At 47.0% G+C, this 20,898-nt stretch overlaps 1 protein-coding gene across 1 annotated transcript; it reads left to right on the plus strand.

Moving 5' to 3' along the window:
* The first annotated feature begins 1,249 nt into the window (after positions 1-1,249).
* Positions 1,250-18,938, plus strand: LOC138651940 (transmembrane protease serine 3-like). Its single transcript, XM_069742561.1, has 14 exons — positions 1,250-1,801; positions 2,043-2,096; positions 3,772-3,883; positions 4,134-4,271; positions 4,570-4,713; positions 5,479-5,623; positions 6,880-7,002; positions 7,269-7,312; positions 9,254-9,419; positions 9,508-9,677; positions 12,846-12,941; positions 15,279-15,421; positions 18,247-18,399; positions 18,861-18,938. The coding sequence occupies exons 1-14, from the start codon at positions 1,790-1,792 to the stop codon at positions 18,879-18,881; spliced, it is 1,521 nt and encodes a 506-aa protein (XP_069598662.1). The 5' UTR covers positions 1,250-1,789; the 3' UTR covers positions 18,882-18,938.
* Positions 18,939-20,898: the final 1,960 nt, after the last annotated feature.

Consider the following 20,898-nt stretch of genomic DNA (forward strand, 5'->3'; position numbering starts at 1 on the left):
CTTTACAGATTTAAGAGCTTGATGTATGACTGTGGAAGCCATTGATGTTGTCATTTTAACTACCTCACACACGACAGAACAGAAGATGACAGGAAATTGTTGTTATAGGATCATAACAAATTCTCGATTCCCTTATGGTGGATGATGAAGATGGAAATAGTTTTAAATCACACATTGTCATGGCTGTATGAGGTCCAGGTCAGAGAATAATGGTTACCTCAGACACCTCATTGCGCGCACCCTGTCTCCGGCAATAACAAAAGTGATGGCGACGTGTAAATCCAGTCTATATAAATAAGTCAATGTTATTTGAGAAGCGCTGACAGATCACACCGGCCCTATTGTTACGAGACAGAGTGCTGCTTCCTATGCGGCTGGAGAATTTACAGCATGTTATGGATTCACTTCATCTGAGGGAAACGCTAAACCTGACGGGCGACATTTTTTTAATACAAGCAATGTCTATAAAGCCTCTGACATATGTTAATATATGGCAGCAGTAGTAAGACTGGGGTACTAATCCAGACCCCTAAAACATTAGGTAGTAGGTTCATGTGCTGCTTTTTTTCCAGATATTTTTAACAGATTTGACCTCCCATAGAATTTAATGAAGAGAGTCAGGTAGTTGCGCTGCATCTGCCAGTCACAACAGCAGCTGCACCAGTCAAAACAAGGAATGGCAAACTAAAGCGTGGGAGGGTTAAAATTTCGACTCCTGCTGTACATGTATGGTGGACATGCAAGCTCCATGTATGGAATTGTTATACAGCCGGTACTGCGAGAAGACCTAGCTTCAGTCCAACCTCTTAGATGCTGATGTCAATTGTGACAGAGAGCATCTAAGAGGTTGGAAATGGGGGAAGGTGTCTCCATTGACACTCATCAACATGATTGTATGGTGCCCAAGGGGTTGCCAAAGTGGCAGCTAATAAGGCCCAGTGGAGTTCTCCATGGCGGCCATGCTTGTTCATCCATAAGTTCCAGTCAATGGCATCAAAGGTGATGTAATACTACAATATTACACCATGGTCCAAGTACCCAATGAAGACCAATAAAAAAGTACAAAAAAGGCATATATATAAGATATATATATATGTATATATACAGTATATATATATATATATATATATATAGTATAAATATAAGATATAAATAACTAAAACAAATATATATTTTTTATTCTATAAAACTTCCTCTCACCATTCTTTTCCCATAATGTAAAAAAATATCTAAAAACATTAAAGAAATTGCTTTTGTGCTATCGTATTGTGCGTAACTGTCCGAACTGATAAAATATCATATTAATCCTATACATTGAATTTTATTTTTTTTAAATGACTGAATCGCCCCAAAAATTAAAATAAAACGTGATCAGAAAAATCCTGTGGAACCCAAAAGGGTAACGCTAAATGACATAATATTGTTGCACTTGTGGTAATTTCCGTCCGGCGCTACAATAGTATCAGTGTATCATGCAGACAGCTGTATATCATGGCCCGGTCGGTAACTGAACACCCATGGAGGACACCTGATATAGCCCATGGCTCGTCTTCTCGGGATGTGGCCAGCATGCACTGGGAAGATCTCACTGCTTTGTGTCGGGCTGTCACTTACAGTAGCCGAGGCCATTTTCTATCGGTTATAGCCACAGTTCCCGTCTTTTTAGCATGTGAGCCATGTGGCTGTGGAGAGATGGAGACATCGGGACTAGAGGCCTTACCCTTTATGGCCCTTTAATGCAGCAGAGCCCGGCGCAGAAGCGGAGCAAGTGACATTGGAATGGCCGCTCATGATGACAAAGGTGCGTAGATATTTCTGTCAGCCCCCGGAAGGTCCCGATCCCACTGCCAAACTAAAGTGGCCAAGGATGCATAAAAAGGCTTTTGCACTTCTGTGCCAAAATTTGTGACTCTTTTTTTACGCTACGGCCCTGGATATGAAGCCCCCAAAAAGTGCCGGGATAAGGGCAGTGCTGTGTCCGTGTTACATGAGGGACCCCGTGTCACCTCCATTCACGTCATTCATTTTGTACTATTTTCCAGGTATCGAAAAGAATCTCCATATTTGATATTTTCCCAGAAGACGTCAGCGCACAGGTAAGAAGCATGAGATGGAAAAGGTTGGGTGAGAAACATGTCACAGCTTACTGACATTGAATGTTGTGGATGTAACCAAAGCGCAAGCTGCCGTAAATGTCATCTGTACAACTACATGGACCTGTGCAAAAGTTGTCACATATTTTGTAAAACCCTTTTATAACTAGATAGATACACAGTATTACTGTTACCTGTATAATATTCACTTATCTGCCGCAGCAGTCATTATGTACATCCATTATTAATTCTGTACTGATCTTGTATTATACTCCAGAGCTGCACTCACTATTCTGCTGCTGCAGTCACTGTGTACATACATTACATTACTGATCCTGAGTTACATCCTGTATTATACCCCAGAGCTGCACTCACTATTCTGCTGGTGCAGTCACTGTGTGCATACATTACATTACTGATCCTGAGTTACATCCTGTATTATACCCCAGAGCTGCACACACTATTCTGCTGGTGCAGTCACTGTGTACATACATTACATTACTGATCCTGAGTTACATCCTGTATTATACTCCAGAGCTGCACTCACTATTCTGCTGGTGCAGTCACTGTGTACATACATTACATTACTGATCCTGAGTTACATCCTGTATTATACCCCAGAGCTGCACTCACTATTCTGCTGGTGCAGTCACTGTGTACATACATTACATTACTGATCCTGAGTTACCTCCTGTATTGTACTCCAGAGCTGCACTCACTATTCTGCTGGTGCAGTCACTGTGTACATACATTACATTACTGATCCTGAGTTACATCCTGTATTATACTCCAGAGCTGCACTCACTATTCTGCTGGTGCAGTCACTGTGTACATACATTACATTACTGATCCTGAGTTACATCCTGTATTATACCCCAGAGCTGCACTCACTATTCTGCTGGTGCAGTCACTGTGTGCATACATTACATTACTGATCCTGAGTTACATCCTGTATTATACCCCAGAGCTGCACACACTATTCTGCTGGTGCAGTCACTGTGTACATACATTACATTACTGATCCTGAGTTACATCCTGTATTATACTCCAGAGCTGCACTCACTATTCTGCTGGTGCAGTCACTGTGTACATACATTACATTACTGATCCTGAGTTACATCCTGTATTATACTCCAGAGCTGCACTCACTATTCTGCTGGTGCAGTCACTGTGTACATACATTACTGATCCTGAGTTACATCCTGTATTATACTCCAGAGCTGCACTCACTATTCTGCTGGTGCAGTCACTGTGTACATGCATTACATTACTGATCCTGTACTGATCCTGATTTACAGGATCAGTAATGTAATGCATGTACACAGTGACTGCACCAGCAGAATAGTGAGTGCAGCTCTGGAGAATAATACTGGATGCATGCAAAAATCAAGATTAAAAAATGAGTTTATATAAAGATTGAATGGCTGTTTGTCTGTATTTGCCAGTAATTTATAGCTTTTTTTTTTCTGGTATCGATATTATCTGTTAAAGGCTAAATAACCATTTATGGTAAATCCCATGAATTCCTTATTTTTGTTTGTGTGAAGTCCGTGTGTGGATTTCCCCTGAGCTGTGGGGCTAAACACGCCATCACCACAACCAATTCCTTAGTGAGTGGTAGTTTCCACACGTCATATTTTGCTCTTTACCGTTTTTGTCTTTTTTTTAACATTTTCAGGATGTGATTCCCTCAAGTTTCGGAGAAGAAGCGTCAGTGGAGGCCGGTACAGTACAGGTGGGGGATGAGGCCGCCATCATCATCTCCGCACTGACTGATCTGCGGAATCAGAGTGAGAGGACAGCGGGGCACTGCGCGGGGTTGGTGGGAGATTTGGGGCGTCGGTGGATGGGCTCCGGGTGACTCAGGTGGTATAGAGCGTCTTGCCTTAAGCTTAGTAAATGCACTGCATGTTTCAGAATATCCTGGGCCCTCCTTGCCCAATACATCGTAATACCTGCCCTTGTTTGCCTGGTGCTGGCGCCGCCCTGGTGACAGTAAATGGAATAACACCTGTTATTTTTTTTTCCCCCCCGGTGTAGATGTTCCTGGATCTGAGGCTTTGTGCAGTTTGGAGGAGAAATCGCCCCTGTGCTCCCTGCATCGTGTGTCCAGAATTCTCGTCCACGTCTCCGTCATCCTGTCTATTGCCGCAGCATCTTTGTCCGTCCTTCTCATCTGTAAGTAAGAGAAATGCTGATAACAGACAGGGGCGCACGTACAATTGGGGGAGGCTAAGAAGATATCAGAACGATAAAAGGTGGCGGCTTTAAGGCGGCTTTGGCGTTGCCGCCCAGTCAAAATTCGCTTGGTGTCACTGCATCGCACCGCCATACAAGTGAATGGGATCCTGAGAGCTAACAGTAATCCAGCAGAGTTTCTAGGAGCGTTATTAAATAGCAGAGCAATAAAGTTTTTATATTTTGCACTGAAATCTCCTCTTCGCTCACTAACTGGCGGTGCTGGCATTTTCCGCAGTGCAGTATTTTTATCATCCTGCGGCGCAGCGAGCCTGTCCTGACTATTTGGAGGCCTGCGCTCCCTCCGTAAACTGTTCTCATGCAGACGGTGCCAACCTCTGCCCACCCAGCAGACAGCCAAGCAATCGGACCCTGGCCGGCGGTGAGGACGGGGTGTGATGTTTGCATGCACGACCGTCGCCGTGTGCCTATTCCCAAAGAATGTGTCCTCCGTTCACATCCAAAGCTGCATCTTTATTGGTCACCTGGTCCGTGAACAATGGTGCAATATTTTGTTACTGGACCAGCAAAAAGTATCTAGGACAGCCGGAGTCCTCAATCTGAAACTATGACGCCCAGCGTGGCATAACAGCAGCCTCCTGGTGGGGTTGTAGTTTAAAAAGAGCTGGAGTGACTCGGGTTGTTGTAAAATGTAAAGCACGGTAGCTTAAAATCGTGATTTCATATATCATGATTAGTTGGGGGTCCGGTCTTTGAGATCTCACAACCAGTCCTAAAACTAAAGAATTGAGCCCACTTTTAATTTTTCCCTCCAGAGCTGTGCTCCGGGCACCCATCTGCGCAGGGTGACGCAGCGCTATCCCATGTTTTTGCCGTGCGGTGAACTTGGGATTACTGGGTTGGATTCCCCCCCCTCCTTAATCCCTTTAAAAAGAATGTTGGATGCAGCTTTGGGTGTGATTAGTGTAGAGCACATCAAACGGATGCCTTTTTTTTGTGTGTGTGTGTGTTTCTCAATCTGGAGAGTGGCGAGACATTGTAGGGCAGATATTGACTTTTCGGACTGCGAACTCCCAGTTGGTGGCGCTAGAGTTCCCATCTGTAGAGGTCACCGTAAACTTTGGGCCGCCACATTGAGGATGTGATTGCGTCCAGTGATTATGGTGTCATCTGCTCGTGTTATCAGAGTACAGGAATCCGGTCCTGCTGCTGACGGGCCGCTCGCTGCTCCAGGTCTACAGTGCGAACAGCGGGAGGTACCACACCGTGTGTCACCAGGGCTGGACGCCCTCCCACGGCTGGACAGTGTGCAGAGAACTGGGGTTCAATAGGTAATAAAGGGGCGCTGTGCCTCCTCTTCTGCTCTGTCGTACTTTGCCTTTTAGCCGCGCCTTCTTCTTTACGACTCCTAACTCAATAACCCCCTACACCACTTTTTTTGGCACTGATTCATCTAGAATGGCGTTTTGTGCACTGGCCTTGCTCCGGGGGGCGCTAGGGAGTAAGATGGGCCAATTGTATGTTGGACGCTCCCCTGCCACTGAGCTCTGCTGAGTTTTCAAAAACGCCCCAAAATTTTACCAAAATTTTCCAACATTTCGAAAAGATTTACGCCTCATTTCTGGTCTGAAAATGCTGCGGATCTACAACCAGTCATAATAGTTGTAGATTGGAACTTCCCTGTAAGATGGCGTTTATACTGACCCTCCACCTGTCCACCTATGGGGACAGTTTTTTTTTTACGTAAAGGGATTTCTCAAATCTTCATCGGAGGGTATTATCGGATAGAGCTTGTAAATACGAGCAATTTTGTAATTTACTGCTTATTAAAATTCTCAGCCGTTCTTTAGATATTAACACTTTTCTTTTGTGTATTTCTAGTTGCCTTAGAGACCGACCACCGCTGCTAGACAGCAAAACATGTTCAGTGCTTACAAGCTCATTTCTATTGAGATTGTAATCACTGGTTTGAAGCCGGACGGTATCTCTGGAGCGTGCTGTTTTCTCCTAATCCCGGACCAGCTCCAGCGCAGTGCTTACATGCCAGATGGCAGCGGTGGTCGGTTGCCTAGGCAATGAGCTGTAAACGAATAGAAAAGTGTTAATATCTCAAGAACGGTTGCAAATTTTAACAAGCAGTAAATTACAAAAGTGCTCGTTTTCACCAGCGCTACCCCACAATATCCGTCCCTGAACATAGGAATGATCCCTGTAAAGGCAGGTATCGTGTTTACGCCATCTGTCGCTGGCTGCAGAATGAGCTAACTGAGACTTCTTCAGTTGATCGTTTTTAACTCTTTCGTGTCTTCTCCTGAGCTGATTCTTGACCATGTAGTTGAATATGCAGGAAAATAAAGAGCCTAAAAAAGCCAAAAGGTGCGACATTTTTAACGAGACCCAATTGAAAAAAAATTATACAGCGGACGACCCCTTAACCCTTCACGACCTGAGTGCCTGTCTCCATTCATCTCGTGGTTTAGCTTCCTATTTGGCTCTTACTTTTAACCTCTTTCCAATTAATTATCTTCACTGGCACAGCTTCCATAATAACCCAATAATCGGCTTCTCCTGTTTCCCCCTTTACCAGCCACACAGTATTGTCATCGCCGCTGCCTCTCGGTGACACAGAGCCCGGCTGCCTGGAGTCCTTTGCCGTGATCAATAAAACCAGCGGATCTCAGAGTAACCTGGATGGATTCCTAAATCCTGTGTAAGTCATATACCCAGACACCAGGGGGCGCTCTATTTCTAAAAAGCTGTAACTGGGGTGTGTTCAGGAAAGACTTTATGTAACCATGCTGTTTTCAGACTGTCATACATCTTCCCCCATCACTTGTGGGTGATTTTATTGAGAAAGTGGAAGGAACCGTTGCCGTATATCACCAAGCACAATGCCAAGCGTCGGATCGAGTGGTGTAAAGCCGCCACTACTGTACTCTTTTCTGTGCAGTGACGCATTACTTTTTTTTTTTGCAGAGAGAAGTGTCCAAATGAAGAAGGCGTATCTCTACACTGCACAGGTGAGAAGGGAATAAAAAAAGAATCTCAGACATCAGTACTGGGGCAAAGGGTAATCAGGGGTGGTAGCGGAGCAGTGGAGTTTCATTGCGGATTTCAATCTTGAAATCACCCGTGAAATCCATGACCAATGCAGTATAGTTTCTGACCACTAGGTGGAGATGTAGAATTGATAGACTAGTGGTCACTGTCAGATCTTCACCAGCCACCACCCAAATCCTGGGGTCTGTCCTCAGTAGATTTCACTATCAGATCTGCACCAGCCACCGCCCAATTCCTGGGGTCTGTCCTCAGTAGACTTCACCTTTTGATTTACAATTTACTTTGAAATCTAAGATGAAAATCATGTCCATGAAAATTACAGATGGACACAGGTGTCCCCAAGTCCATTGTGCTCCATTAAAGGGTCATTCAAATCTTCATATATCAGTAGCGTTGGATAGAGCTTGTAAAAACAAGCACTTTTCCAATTTACTGCTTTTTAAAATTTGAAGCCGTTCTTGAGATATTACCACTTTTCTATTGTTTACAGCTGGTTGCCTAGGCGACCGACCACCGCTGCCGTCTAGTTTGTAAGCGCTGTACTGAACCTGTCCGAGATCAGGAGGTAACTGTGTGAGTTTGCTCCAGAGATCCTGGACAGCTTCAATAGAAGTTGACAAGCTCAATAGCTTGTGAGGATTGTGTGTGTTCTGCTGTCTAGCAGCGGTGGTCGGTCCCCAAGGCAACGAACTGTAAACAAAAGAAAAGTGTTAATATCTCAAGAACGGGTGAAAATTTTAGTAAGCAGTAAATTGCAAAATTGCTCGTATTTGCAAGAACTATCCAACAATATCCGTCTATGAAGATGGAAAATAACCCTTTATCCTCTTTTTACATGTGATTTTACGCTTAGGCATTTTTAACTCCTTAAAGTCCAGGCCTATTTTTTTTCCATCTAAGCAGCTGTATGTGTAAGTGTTGCAAAAACGATTGCAATATGACACTGACAGGCAGCCTATTAGATCCTGCTTCTGGCAGCAACTTATGTGCATTGGTTTATGGCAAAGCAGGAAGCCATTGTTATGCTATGGGAGTAAAGAGCTGACAGATGGAGAAATCTCCCTCTGTCAAACTCCTCAAAATCCACTTTCGCTGGTGAAAGCGGCACATAAGAAGTTAAACACAGCAAACACTATTCAGCCTTTACGATTTCATCAGAGCAGACGTCTGCTCTGACCGATTATTGATGAACTGCAGCCGGTCAGCAGACACTGATCGGCTGCAGCGGTCACCTGACACGACATTTCCAGGCATAGCACTGCCGACATCTCTGGAATGACACCACTGCAGAAGGTGAGTATCCATTGTTTTTCTCTTCTATGTGGCCTTGAATTGAGCAAACAGGGGTTGTCCAGTGGTGGACAACGAATTAATCAGCACAAAATTATCTTATACACATGAATAAATTAATTTTTAGGTGTACTGTCCCTTTAATACCCCAAGATTGCTATCATCATTATGATCGTGAGACATGCACAGCTCTTGGTAACACATTGAGATTAGTTTAGCAACTTGCGAGAAGAAAACACCTCCTAATAGATCATAACCAGAAGGGATGAATAATTCATGGAGGACGACCTCAATCTCTGGAATCTGTGTTTATTCGGAACGCATTAGATCCTGAATTTTTGTTTATAGGAAGCGGACAACCTGCAAATAACGGGAATTAGGGGATAGAGACATTCTAGGCGTTTTGATTGGTGGGATTTCCAGATATCGAGACCCCACAATCACTAAAACGGTCTCGAAAATGCCGATTTCCTACGAGCTGACCAAAATAGTCGAGAACCCTTCTTCAGTCTTTTAGGCTGATTGCACCTTCCTTTTTAGTGATGAGATGGACAAATGTTGTACTTGGTGTTTGGCTTTCACTGTCCCTTTCGTCTAACCTATTTGTGTAGACTGCGGTCGTTCTTCTGCTGAAAGTCAGCGTATAGTTGGAGGATCTCCATCAGCTTGGGGACGTTGGCCATGGCAGGTTAGCCTGCGTTGGGATGGACGGCACGTGTGCGGAGGGTCTATCATTTCATCCCAATGGGTGATGAGCGCAGCCCACTGCTTTGTCCTGTGAGTAGTCGGCTCATCTATGTGGAGATGTGAGGTGGAGCCTTCTCTACTTCTCTATACTGATGGAGTATGATATCATATCTCACAGGTCCAACTTCCTCACCGTGGCAAGGTGGAAGGTCCATGCTGGTTCTGCTTCCCTCAACCCATCAACCTCTCACTCGATCCGGAGTATCTACTACAATGGGCTGTACAACCCTGAAACCAATGACTACGATGTCGCTCTGCTTAAAACTAGTCAACCCATGGTCTTTTCTGGTGAGTTCAAGTCCTGCTGTGGTTAATAATTTTAATTAAATATGTAGAGAAACAAGAATGCTTTCTTCCAAAAATTGTGCCACATCTGTCCACAGGTTGTATTACTTCCTGTCAACTATTTTACCTCACTTTCCACAGAAATTTTTCCATTTTTGGTGCTTAGCATGTCTGGTCTCCTATTATTGACCAAGCAGTGGAGGAGAGCTGCTGCTGGAGACAGAGCAGTGGAGTTGAGGTCCTGCTGGAGACAGAGCAGTGGGGTTGAGGTCCTGCTGGAGACAGAACAGTGGGGTTGAGCTCCTCCTGAAGACAGAGCAGTGGTGGAGAGCTTGTGCTGGAGACAGAGCAGTGGTGGAGAGCTACTGCTGGAGATAGAGCAGTGGAGTTGAGGTTCTGCTGGAGACAGAGCAGTGGGGTTGAGGTCCTGCTGGAGACAGAACAGTGGGGTTGAGCTCCTCCTGAAGACAGAGCAGTGGTGGAGAGCTTGTGCTGGAGACAGAGCAGTGGTGGAGAGCTACTGCTGGAGATAGAGCAGTGGAGTTGAGCTCCTACTGGAGACAGAGCAGTGGGGTTGAGCTCCTGCTGGAGACAGAGCAGTGGTGAAGAGTTCCTGCTGGAGACAGAGCAGTGGGGTTGAGCTCCTGCTGGAGACAGAGCAGTGGTGGAGAGCTCCTGCTGGAGACAGAGCAGTGGAGTTGAGCTCCTGTTGGAGACAGAGCAGGGAAGTTGAGCTCCTGCTGGAGACAGAGCAGTGGAGTTGAGCTCCTGCTGGAGACAGAGCAGTGGGGTTGAGCTGCAGGAGACAGAGCAGTGGAGTTGAGCTCCTGCTGGAGACAGAGCAGTGGGGTTGAGGTCCTGCTGGAGATAGAGCAGTGGGGTTGAGCTTCTGCTGGAGACAGAGCAGTGGAGTTGAGCTGCTGGAGACAGAGCAGTGGAGTTGAGCTGCTGGAGACAGAGCAGTGGAGTTGAGCTTCTGCTGGAGACAGAGCAGTGGGGTTGAGCAGCTGGAGACAGAGCAGTGGAGTTGAGCTGCTGGAGACAGAGCAGTGGAGTTGAGCTTCTGCTGGAGACAGAGCAGTGGGGTTGAGCTGCTGGAGACAGAGCAGTGGGGTTGAGCTCCTGCTGAAGACAGAGCAGTGGGGTTGAGCTCCTGCTGAAGACAGAGCAGTGGGATTGAGCTCCTGCTGGAGACAGAGCAGTGGTGGAGAGCTCCTGCTGAAGACAGAGCAGTGGTGGAGAGTTCCTGCTGGAGAAAGAGCAGTGGAGTTGAGCTCCTGCTGGAGACAGAGCAGTGGGATTGAGGTCCTGCTGGAGACAGAGCAGTGGGGTTGAGGTCCTGCTGGAGACAGAGCAGTGGCGTTGAGGTCCTGCTGGAGACAGAGCAGTGGGGTTGAGGTCCTGCTGGAGACAGAGCAGTGGTGGAGAGCTCTTGCTGGAGACAGAGCAGTGGTGGAGAGCTCCTGCTGGAGACAGAGCAGTGGGGTTGAGGTTCTGCTGGAGACAGAACAGTGGGGTTGAGCTCCTGCTGAAGATAGAGCAGTGGTGGAGAGTTCCTGCTGGAGACAGAGCAGTGGGGTTGAGGTTCTGCTGGAGACAGAACAGTGGGGTTGAGCTCCTGCTGAAGATAGAGCAGTGGTGGAGAGCTACTGCTGGAGACAGAGCAGTGGTGAAGAGTTCCTGCTGGAGACAGAGCAGTGGAGTTGAGCTCCTGCTGGAGACAGAGCAGTGGTGGAGAGCTCCTGCTGGAGACAGAGCAGTGGAGTTGAGCTCCTGTTGGAGACAGAGCAGGGAAGTTGAGCTCCTGCTGGAGACAGAGCAGCGGAGTTGAGCTCCTGCTGGAGACAGAGCAGTGGGGTTGAGCTGCAGGAGACAGAGCAGTGGAGTTGAGCTCCTGCTGGAGACAGAGCAGTGGGGTTGAGGTCCTGCTGGAGATAGAGCAGTGGGGTTGAGCTTCTGCTGGAGACAGAGCAGTGGAGTTGAGCTGCTGGAGACAGAGCAGTGGAGTTGAGCTGCTGGAGACAGAGCAGTGGAGTTGAGCTTCTGCTGGAGACAGAGCAGTGGGGTTGAGCTGCTGGAGACAGAGCAGTGGAGTTGAGCTGCTGGAGACAGAGCAGTGGAGTTGAGCTTCTGCTGGAGACAGAGCAGTGGGGTTGAGCTCCTGCTGAAGACAGAGCAGTGGGGTTGAGCTCCTGCTGAAGACAGAGCAGTGGGATTGAGCTCCTGCTGGAGACAGAGCAGTGGTGGAGAGCTCCTGCTGAAGACAGAGCAGTGGTGGAGAGTTCCTGCTGGAGAAAGAGCAGTGGAGTTGAGCTCCTGCTGGAGACAGAGCAGTGGGATTGAGGTCCTGCTGGAGACAGAGCAGTGGGGTTGAGGTCCTGCTGGAGACAGAGCAGTGGCGTTGAGGTCCTGCTGGAGACAGAGCAGTGGGGTTGAGATCCTGCTGGAGACAGAGCAGTGGTGGAGAGCTCTTGCTGGAGACAGAGCAGTGGTGGAGAGCTCCTGCTGGAGACAGAGCAGTGGGGTTGAGGTTCTGCTGGAGACAGAACAGTGGGGTTGAGCTCCTGCTGAAGATAGAGCAGTGGTGGAGAGCTACTGCTGGAGACAGAGCAGTGGTGGAGAGCTCCTGCTGGAGACAGAGCAGTGGGGTTGAGGTCCTGCTGAAGACAGAGCAGTGGGGTTTAGGTCCTGCTGGAGACAGAGCAGTGGGATTGAGGTCCTGCTTGAGACAGAGCAGTGGTGGAGAGCTCCTGCTGGAGACAGAGCAGTGGGGTTGAGCTCCTGCTGGAGACAGAGCAGTGGGGTTGAGCTCCTGCTGGAGACAGAGCAGTGGGGTTGAGCTCCTGCTGGAGACAGAGCAGTGGGGTTGAGGTCCTGCTGGAGACAGAGCAGTGGGGTTGAGCTCCTGCTGGAGACAGAGCAGTGGGGTTGAGCTCCTGCTGGAGACAGAGCAGTGGGGTTGAGGTCCTGCTGGAGACAGTTGTCTTACAGCTATAGTTACGTTGAGTGGCGCTTTCTGAGAAGAGTAGCTTCTGTCATGAGAGTCACGAAAGTTCTTTATATACTTCTCCCATTTCTTATTCCCCAAAATTCCTGTGTGTTTTATGTGTGTATGATAACACATTTTTTTGTTGCTTGTTGTCACTTCTGTCAGACTTCTCTTTCCTGCAGAGACCCTCCGGCCCGTGTGTCTACCCAGAACACAACAGCAATTCCAAACAAGGGGCAACTGTTGGATCAGCGGTTGGGGACATGTGAGTGAAGGAGGTAAGATGGCAGGGTGCAATGCTAGATCTGAATGATATGTAACCCAGCATCTGATCCTTGATCTGATCTACCTATAGTTGACGTTTTTCACCATGGCATTAAAATGCTTTCTGCTGTTCTGCTCAATAATGAAGCCATTAAACCCTGCTTAATCTAAGTTATAAAATTGTTATGACTAACGCAACATATTTTTTTCTCGGTTCAGAGATAATGGGGAGTTAGGTAAATTCATACAATCTATTTCTAATTTCATTTTAATGGCAGCTGGGGGATGGCCTAGTGAATGCCCCCTTGTCTGCCATGTTTATACAACTATGATGCCCCCAGCCTTCATCTGGTCCTCATAGAAGATATACTCATGAGAAACAGTAAACTTACAAGCAAGTTCAAGACCGTCTAAAAGGACGGATACAAACAATTAATGTACATTTCAAAAAAATTATAATTAAAAAAAATACACACACACACACACACACACACACACACACACACACACACACGCAATCACGGAACGTGCTGGCCCCCTTTAAATTGTTCTGGGATATTATTGGAATTGCACATGTTTTGTTATATATGTGTTTATTTCCTTTGTATGTAAAAAACAAACACACAAAAAATTGCAAATTGGACATAATGCCACACAAAACGCCAAAATAGTATGGAACAAAATTGTTGGCACTTTTCCAAAACTGTGGGTAAACAACCTTACCTCAAGTATGTGATGCTCGTTCAGACTCACCTGTAGCGAGTAACAGATGTGGGCAATATGAAATCCACACCTGAAACCAGATAAAAAGGAAAAAGTTGACTCAATCTTTGCATTGTGTGTCTGTGCGTGCCACACTAAGCATGGTGAACAGAAAGAGGAGAACTGTCTGAGGACCCAAATTGTTGAACAATATCAACAATCTCAAGGTTAAAAGTCCATCTCCAGAGATTGTGATGTTCCTTTGTCCATGGTGTACAACATAATGAAGAAGTTTACAACCCATGGCACTGGAGCTAATCTCCCTGGACATGGACAGCAGAGAAAAAATTATGAAATTTTGCAACAAAGCAACCCCAATCAAGTTCCAAAGAAAGTCAAGCTGTCCTTCAGGCCCAGGGTGCATCAGTTTCAGCGCAAACTATCCCACACATTTGAATGCAATGAAATTCTATAGCAGGAAACCCAGGAGGACCCCACTGCTGACACAGACGTAAAAAGCTACATTGCAGATTGCCAAAATGTAAGTAAGCCAAAACCTTTCTGGGAAAGCGTCTTGTGAACAGATGAGACCAAGATAGAGCTTTTTGGTAAAGCACATCATTCTACTGTGTACCGAAAATGGAATGAGGCCTACAAAAAAAAACACACTACCTACAGTCAGATATGGTGGAGGTTCAACGATGTTTTGGGTTGTTTTGCTGCCTTTGGTACTGGGTGCCTTGATTGTGTGCAAGGTATCATGGAATCTGAAGATTATCAACAGATTTTGGGTCACAAATGCTGGGTTTGTGTCCTAGGTCGTAGGCCTTCCAGCAGGACAACACCCACAAACATACTTCAGGGACCTAGAAATGGATATAAACAAAGCGCTGGAGAGTTCTGAAGTGGCAGCAATGAGTCCGGATCTAAATCTCATTGATCACCTGTGGAGAGATCTTAAAATTGCTGCTGGGAGAAGGTCGCCTTTAAATATGAGAGACCTGGAGTAGTTGGCAAAAGAGAAGCTGGCAAAAAGTCCAGATGAAAGGTGTAAGAAGCTTGTGATTTAAGGGTGCCAACAATTTTGGTCATGACTGTACATATCGTATATACGAAGTAAAAATCGAAAAGCTTAAATCATCCTTTTTTCCCTCAAAATGTAAATAGTAAAATCCTAAAAATAACACAAAATAACATATTTGGTATCACCATGTACATAATTGTGAGAACTAATAAAATATAAAAATCTGTTGAATTCCAAGATGGAAAAAATATCTCAGAATTGCTGTTTTTTATAACAACATCCCCCAAAAAAAAATTATTAAAAAAGATCACAAAGTGGTATAGACCCCAAAATGATAATGATAAAAACTATAAGCCCCATATATCTCTGTTGACCAAAAAATAAAAAATGAAGGGGAGGAAAAAGGCGAAAAATGGCCGCATGTCCAAGGGATTACAATCAGAATGCACGATCCATGTCTCCCCCAAATAAATCTGTTGAGATCTGCACCAAAGGTATAGTGTGTGGGGCTGTGAGGGCCGAGGAGGTGATCCATGCTTAGATTTAGTGTTTCGCACGGAATGTGTCCTCTAAGGTTTCTCATTGTTACGGTATTAATCATTTTTTACGGTTTTCATTATTTCAGGGCAATTGTCTCCGGTTCTCCGAGAAGCCAAGGTGCACCTGATCAGCACCGAGCTGTGTAACCAGTCCTCGTATTACCCGGGGCTGATCAGTGCCCGCATGTTATGTGCCGGTTATCTGGATGGAAAGGTGGACTCGTGCCAGGTATCCAGCGTCACATTCACAATGGAGACGTCTGTGAAAGACATTTATATTAGTGTCACCGCTAATGTCAGAACACGGAGATAAGCGGAGATAGGAAGGCAGCGCCTGTGCAGAAGAGGGACATCACCGGGAACAGGACGCTCATTCTTCTGTATCAACTGCTGGATAGCTGCTGCAGAACCTCACAATCTACACCTCAGCTGCTGCAGAACCTCATAATACACCTCCGCTGCTGCAGAACCTCATAATACACCTCAGCTGCTGCAGAACCTCATAATACACCACAGCTGCTGCAGAACCTCATAACACACCTCTGCTGCTGCAAAACCTCATACTACACCTCAACTGCTGCAGAGCCTCATAATACACCTCAGCTGCTGCAAAACCTCATAATACACCTCAGTTGCTGCAGAACCTCATAATACACCTCCGCTGCTGCAGAACCTCATAATACACCTCAGCTGCTGCAGAACCACATAATACACCTCCGCTGCTGCAGAACCTCATAATACACCTCAGCTGCTGCAGAGCCTCATAGTTCACCTCAGCTGCTGCACAACCTCATAAGACACCTCTGCTGCTGCAGAACCTCATAATACACTTCAGCTGCTGCAGAACCTCATAATACACCTCCGCTGCTGCAGAACCTCATAATACACCTTAGCTGCTGTAGAACCTCATAATACACTTCAGCTGCTGCAGAACCTCATATACACCTCAGCTGCTGTAGAAACTCATAATACACCTCAGCTGCTGCAGAGCCTCATAATACACCTCGGCTGCTGCAGAACCTCAAAATACACCTCAGCTGCTGCAGAACATCATAGTACACCACAGCTGCTGCAGAGCCTAATAGTACACCTCAGCTGCTTCAGAACCTCACACTACACCTCAGCTGCTGCACAACCTCATAAGGGTACCGTCACACAGTGGCATTTGGATCGCTACGACGGCACAATCCGTGACGCTCCAGCATCGTAACAATATCGCTCCAGCGTCGTAGACTGCTGTCACACTTTGCAATGTACGACGCTGGAGCGATAATTTCATGACGTATGTGCGATGTAGAAGCCGTTGGTTACTATGCGCACATCGTATACAATATCGTGCACACCTTTGTTACACCATGCGATCATGCCGCCACAGCGGGACACTAGACGACGAAAGAAAGTTTCAAACGATCTGCTACGATGTACGATTCTCAGCGGGGTCCCTGATCGCAGGAGCGTGTCAGACACAGCGAGATCGTAACTATATCGCTGGAACGTCACAGATATATCGCTGGAACGTCACGGATCGTGCCGTCGTAGCGATCAAAATGCCACTGTGTGACGGTACCCTAAGACACCTCTGCTGCTGCAGAACCTCATACTACACGTCAGTTAATGCAGAACCTCATAAGAAACCTCAGCTTCTGCAGAACCTCATCATACAGCACAGCTGCTGCAGAACCTCATAATACACTTCAGCTGCTGCAGAACCTCATAATACAACTCAGCTGCTGTAGAACCTCATAATACACCTCAGCTGCTGCAGAACCTCATAATACACCTCAGCTGCTGTAGAACCTCATAATACACTTCAGCTGCTGCAGAACCTCATAATACAACTCAGCTGCTGTAGAACCTCATAATACACCTCAGCTGCTGCAGAACCTCATAATACACCTCAGCTGCTGTAGAACCTCATAATACACCTCAGCTGCTGCAGAAACTCATAATACACCTCAGCTGCTGCAGAACCGCATAATACACCTCAGCTACTGCAGAAGTTCATAATACACCTCAGCTGTGGCAGAACATCATAGTGCACCACAGCTGCTGCAGAACCTCATAATCTACACCTCAGCTGCTGCAGAACCTCATAATACACCTCCGCTGCTGCAGAACCTCATAATCTACACCTCAGCTGCTGCAGAACCTCATAATACACCTCAGCTGCTGTAGAACCTCATAATACACTTTAGCTGCTGCAGAACCTCATAATACACCTCAGCTGCTGCAGAACCTCATAACACACCTTAGCTGCTGCAGAACCTCATAATACACCTCAGCTGCTGCAGAACCTCATAATACACCTCAGCTGCTGCAGAACCTCATAATACACCTCAGCTGCTGCAGAACCTCGTAATACACCTCAGCTGCTGCAGCTTTGTCAAACAATGGTGGACAAAAAGAGGTTGTGCAGCAGCTGAGGGGTATTATGATGTTCTGCAGCAGATGAGGGGTGTGTTACATTTATTATTAACCCCTCGCATTAAGTAGGAAAATGAATGAGTATGTCATGTGCCTATAGTCAGTGCTCGGCGGTCTCCGCGCTGGGACAGAGGGCAGCCTGCACAGTGATAACGGCCCTGATGGGAACACGCGGGGGAAGTGATTGCACTTTCATCCATGTAAATGACGGAATGATATCATCTAATTATTGTACGTCGCACATTAGTCCCCTTATCACCGTGGCGTATTGATCCTCTTGTCTTTATTGTCTCCGCTGTCGTAGCCGATACTACCCTCTTAGAAAGTCATGGCATATCGATCGGATGCCATCGCTTTGTGATGAGCGGTGTCCAACCTCCGAGAACATGGCTCCCTCACCAATGGTGGGCCGTAACCGAGCCTCTGACCCTTGTCCTCTCTGTATACCTAGGGATGACGATTTTGCCCATGGCTTCCCAGCAGACAATAAAGCCATAAACCCTCGGCTTAATCTAAATTATAAAATCATTAGGACTAATCAAACATATTGTTCTCTCGTTTCTCGATAACGGAGCTTCCTGGTTCATGGAAAGGATAGACTAGAACTGTTATTTTTCTTCTCTTTCGCAGGGAGACAGTGGGGGTCCTCTCGTCTGCCAGGAGAGTGGATTATGGTGGCAGGTTGGCATTGTCAGCTGGGGAGAAGGTTGTGGGAGACCCAACCGTCCGGGAGTCTACACCAACCTCACCACGCTCCTGGACTGGGTGTATCACCGCCTCCAGGTGGGTAATCGTGGGCCCCGATGCACAAGCTCCAACCATCATGGCGGCTCTCCAACCCCTTCCTTCAGTTTTCATTTTTTCCTTCTCTTCCTGAAGGAGCTGTTTCTTTTTTTTTTTTTTTTTTGTCCTACAATGAGGCCTTTGTTTTTTTTGTGGAATGAGATATATTTTTTAATCATACCATTCACTTTGCCATTTGATGCGCTGAAAAGTGGAAAAAGTCATTGTTTTTTGAGTTTTTATTTTTGATGACCTGACAAAGCGATTCTTTATAAGATTACGGCGAAACCAAACTTGTATTATTTTACTGAGTTTTAAGTAAAATTTGGAAATTTGTAACAAAAAAATAAATTTTGCTTTATATCGCCATTTTCTGATACCCGTAACTCTATTTTTTTATTTTTCCATCCGTGGAGCTGTTTGGTTGCTTGACGTTTTCATCACTCTTCTTTTCTCCTCAGACTGACAGCGAGATCCCGTAATGAGAAGACGATCCACCCACTATTATATTTGTAGCCAATAAAGCACATGGATCGTCATGTCTTGTGTGTCCGTGTCATATGGTTGATGGGATTTGTAGTTCCCCGGCTGCTCCTCCGAGCTGTAGTAAAAAAAGACAGCAGGGAAGTGAAAAAAGTATTGTTCTGGTATGTGACGGCGGGGGGGGACGGATGACTGACCCCTGTAGTATACCGCTGTACAGCCATTTGTTCCTGCCCATAACACTATATTTAGTACATAGCAGCAGCAGCAGCGTCCTGAGGCTCCAGAAAGGGTGAGGTTCACTTTAAGGGAACAATAAAAATGAAAATGGTTGACAGGAGACAGAATGGGCCAAAGGACCCTCAGTCCACAGCCGTCAGTACATGTCGTCATTGCGGTGTCAGTGTGTGCGTTCAGTGTGTGGGGCCAGAGTGTGCGGCTATTGTGTGGTGTCGGTATGTGCGGTTAGTGTGTGCGGTCAGTGTGTGCGGCTATTGTGTGGTGTCAGTGTGTGGGGCCAGAGTGTGCGGCTAGTGTGCAGTGTCGGTGTGTGTGGCTAGTGTGTGGTGTCGGTATGTGCGGTCAGTGTGTGTGGCTAGTATGTGGTGTCGGTATGTGCGGTCAGTGTGTGCGGTCAGTGTGTGTGGCTAGTGTGTGGTGTCAGTATGTGCGGCCAGTGTGTGGAGTCAGTATGTGCGGTTAGTGTGTGAGGTCAGTGTGTGCGGCTAGTGTGTAGTGTCGGTATGTGCGGTTAGTGTGTGGGGTCAGTGTGTGCAGTCGGTGTGTGCGGTCAGTGTGTGCAGCCAGTGTGTGCGGCAAGTGTGTGCAGCAAGTGTGTGGTGTCGGTGTGGGGTCAGTGTGTGGGGCCAGTGTGTGCGGCTATTGTGTGGTGTCGGTATCGGTATGTGCGGTCAGTGTGTGGGGTCAGAGTGTGGGGCCAGTGTGTGCGGCTAGTGTGTGGTGTTGGTGTGTGCGGCTAGTGTGTGGTGTCGGTGTGTGTGGCTAGTGTGTGGTGTCGGTATGTGCAGTCAGTGTGTGTGGCTAGTGTGTGGTGTCAGTGTGTGCAGTCAGTGTGTGAGGTCAGTGTGTGTGGCTAGTGTGTGGTGTCGGTATGTGCAGTCAGTGTGTGTGGCTAGTGTGTGGTGTCGGTATGTGCAGTCAGTGTGTGTGGCTAGTGTGTGGTGTCAGTGTGTGGAGTCAGTGTGTGAGGTCAGTGTGTGTGGCTAGTGTGTGGTGTCGGTATGTGCAGTCAGTGTGTGTGGCTAGTGTGTGGTGTCGGTATGTGCAGTCAGTGTGGGGCCAGTGTGTGGTGTCAGTGTGTGCAGTCAGTGTGTGAGATCAGTGTGTGTGGCTAGTGTGTGGTGTCGGTATGTGCAGTCAGTGTGTGTGGCTAGTGTGTGGTGTCAGTGTGTGCAGTCAGTGTGTGAGGTCAGTGTGTGTGGCTAGTGTGTGGTGTCGGTATGTGCGGTTAGTGTGTGTGGTCAGTGTGTGTGGCTAGTGTGTGGTGTCGGTATGTGCGGTCAGTGTGTGTGGCTAGTGTGTGTGGATCGCCCCCACAAAAGGGCAATGGGGTACTCGGTACCGGGTCCTTCAGTTCCCTCAGCGAGGATGTCACGGTGGCCCGACCCGGACCGTGGCCCTATGAGGGGCGCCCAATAAAAGGCAGAGTTCGTAGACAATGATAGTGTTCGTGACGCCACCTGTGGTATTCGGTCAGAGTGACCGACGCTGCTTAGGGGTCCGCTGGGGTGATGTGATGGCAGCTAGATGGTATACCTTCCCACAGGTGAAGTATGTCCCCAGGGCTTCCCAGAAGTGTAGATGATGATGGTGGATGGTGCAAGGTGCGGTGAATAATGAGGACACAATGGTGCAGTCTCTTTACCTTTACTGAAGGCTTCAGCATCCACAGTCCAGAGTGCCGGATAACAGGGTAGGCAGAGTCCGGCCGGTCTGATGGCAATTCCAGAGTCCCCTTATACAGGTGGAAATCAGTAGCCTTCCCCTTGCGCACAG

The sequence above is a fragment of the Ranitomeya imitator genome, chromosome 10 (assembly GCF_032444005.1).
Source record: "Ranitomeya imitator isolate aRanImi1 chromosome 10, aRanImi1.pri, whole genome shotgun sequence".
NCBI classification, from domain to species: Eukaryota; Metazoa; Chordata; class Amphibia; order Anura; family Dendrobatidae; genus Ranitomeya; species Ranitomeya imitator.

Coding starts and splice junctions, on each gene's coding strand:
- LOC138651940 (XM_069742561.1), top strand. Junction 4,272..4,569: donor TTTGTCCGTCCTTCTCATCT/GTAAGTAAGAGA, acceptor CATTTTCCGCAG/TGCAGTATTTTTATCATCCT. Junction 5,624..6,879: donor AGAGAACTGGGGTTCAATAG/GTAATAAAGGGG, acceptor CCCCTTTACCAG/CCACACAGTATTGTCATCGC.